At 39.6% G+C, this 2,160-nt stretch overlaps 1 protein-coding gene across 1 annotated transcript in view; it reads right to left on the reverse strand.

Annotated features, from left to right (window-relative positions):
• Positions 1–2,160, reverse strand: part of LOC103397294 (acyl-CoA dehydrogenase family member 11) — a 5,394-nt gene continuing 3,234 nt past the window's right edge. The window contains 7 exon segments of the mRNA XM_008335498.3: positions 1–170; positions 259–325; positions 525–696; positions 793–900; positions 1,011–1,103; positions 1,183–1,323; positions 2,109–2,160. The exon segment at positions 2,109–2,160 is cut by the window's right edge and continues 14 nt beyond it. Coding sequence (XP_008333720.1) covers positions 32–170; positions 259–325; positions 525–696; positions 793–900; positions 1,011–1,103; positions 1,183–1,323; positions 2,109–2,160 — 772 coding nt within the window. The 3' untranslated portion in view covers positions 1–31.

Genomic DNA, 2,160 nt, shown 5'->3' on the forward strand with positions numbered 1-2,160 from the left:
TTTGGCCAGGCAGTGTATTTTCCCCACAGTTTCAGAAATTCATCTGCTTGCTTTCAGCCTCCTCGGATTGTCCGTCGCACATCAGCGCAGCATCAAGTGCTGCAGCATTGGGTTCATAGCAGCCTGTGACCTGTTTACTCACCACTGGACACAGATCTTGTTCACTCCACCTGAAAAGGAATATAGAAAATACACCAGATGATTAAAAGATAGATGTAGAATTTGCTTAAATTAAGCTTTGAAAACAGAATTTTTAACCTGATTGCAGCATAGATGTCAGAGGGAATGGCTTCTTTCCAACAAGCGTGGTCTATGAGAAGGGCTCCTAAACACATTTCGACATTTCACACATACTGTGGATGCTACAAATTTATATAGTAAAAAAAAAATAACTCACTGAAATAATTTATTACGTTCATAAGTGTTTATAAGATTATTTACAAAACCTAAAATAAAAAATGTTCAAAAAGAATATAACTAAATGTTTTCAGTCAAAACTCTGTATGTCCTTGTTTGGCACCTACCAGCATAGATCCGAGCCAGGCTGTATGCCACGTCTCTGGCTGCCAATTCCAGGTAGCTGGGGGATCTGTTCACTGCTACTTCAACAAAATTCTGCAAGTCCAAGAGAGCTCCATCTACAGCATTTACTGCTGGCCTAAGAGAGGAAACACTGGATGCACCTGCAAGAAGTGCCTGCAAGAAGAGCAAGACAAGAGCACAATAAAATTTTATTCTCATCTTTGTCACAGCCTAGATTACAGACTTGTTTGCAAAGACCCAACCTCTTACCTTAACATGAGAGAAGTAAGCGTGAAGAACCATCCCTGAGCTACGAGCTATGCCACGCAGCACATCCAAAGACAGAATATTAGTGGTTCCTTCCCAAATGCTTAAAACCTTTAAGGTAATTGAGAATTGACAAAAGTAAGGAGTACATCTATGAGTAAATATGTAAATTAGAAAAAAGTTGATATTTTTATTTAATTTAATTTTAATATTGATCTCACTTGTGCATCACGTAGTAGTCCAGGCAGCCCAGTATCCTCAATGTAGCCTTGTCCTCCAAAACTTTCCAAACCCTCTGAAACCACAGCCACAGCCTGGTGCAGTATAAAAAGTACAAAAGTTACAAAAATGATCATTTTATTATTATTATTTGTACTTGCACATGCTGTGCACCTGCTTCGCAGTGTAGAGTTTGACCACAGGTGTGAGCAAACGTAGAAGGTATGAATCAAGCTCAGATGACACGCCGCTTTCCTCTCGACCTAACAGTCTACACACTTCCATCACCAGGAGGAAGGCACCACGAGTCTCCACCTGTCACAACATCGAGGTAAATGGGAAATGTTGTACAGTGATCCCTTGCTATAACGCGGTTTACTTTTCACTGTTTCGCTACTTCACGGATTTGCATCGTGCATTGTGTTCTGCATTCTGATTGGCTAAAAAGTCACTCCGCTTCTTCTCTACCTGTGCGCCAATAACGTTGCGGTTTAATATGTACACGTACGTAAAACAGCTTGCCAAATTGACATTACGTACGTGCAAATTCTCTTGCAATTTCGAGTTTATCAAACCCCATAATGTCGACAAAACGCTCTGGACCGGCAAAAGTACCTGCGGTAGGGACCAAAAGGCAGCGGAAGATGCTGTCTATCGGTGATAAAGTAAAACTATTGGACATGCTAAATGTAGATAAAAGCTATGCGGATGTAGGTCGGCATTATGGAATTAATGAATCTTCCGTTCGTTCCATAAAGAAGGAAGAAAAAAACATCATTTTTAATTTTCTCCCGTTCACGGTGGGCGGTGCTAATCTCCGCAATTTGAAGCCTTCTGTTCACGTTGATGATTAAAATTATTATTTGACAGTACATTACAGAAGTTATTTGTTGAAACGTTTCTAAAGTACTTTTATTTTACTTTATTTGTGAAACAAATGGTTGAGACTGTAAAATGGTTTGTTCGTTCTTTCTCTTCTTTTTCTGAGTATTTAATTGTAAAAAAAAAATAAAGATTTCTACTTCACGGATTTTGCCTATCACGGGTTCTTTTTGGAACGTAACCCCCGCGAAAAACAAGGGTTTACTGTATAGGCTTACCTCCATCCTTGCAAGAGTCTGCATGTGCAGTGGGTGGTTTTTAAGAAGTTTT

The sequence above is a fragment of the Cynoglossus semilaevis genome, chromosome Z (genome assembly GCF_000523025.1).
Source record: "Cynoglossus semilaevis isolate Cse_v1.0 chromosome Z, Cse_v1.0, whole genome shotgun sequence".
NCBI classification, from domain to species: Eukaryota; Metazoa; Chordata; class Actinopteri; order Pleuronectiformes; family Cynoglossidae; genus Cynoglossus; species Cynoglossus semilaevis.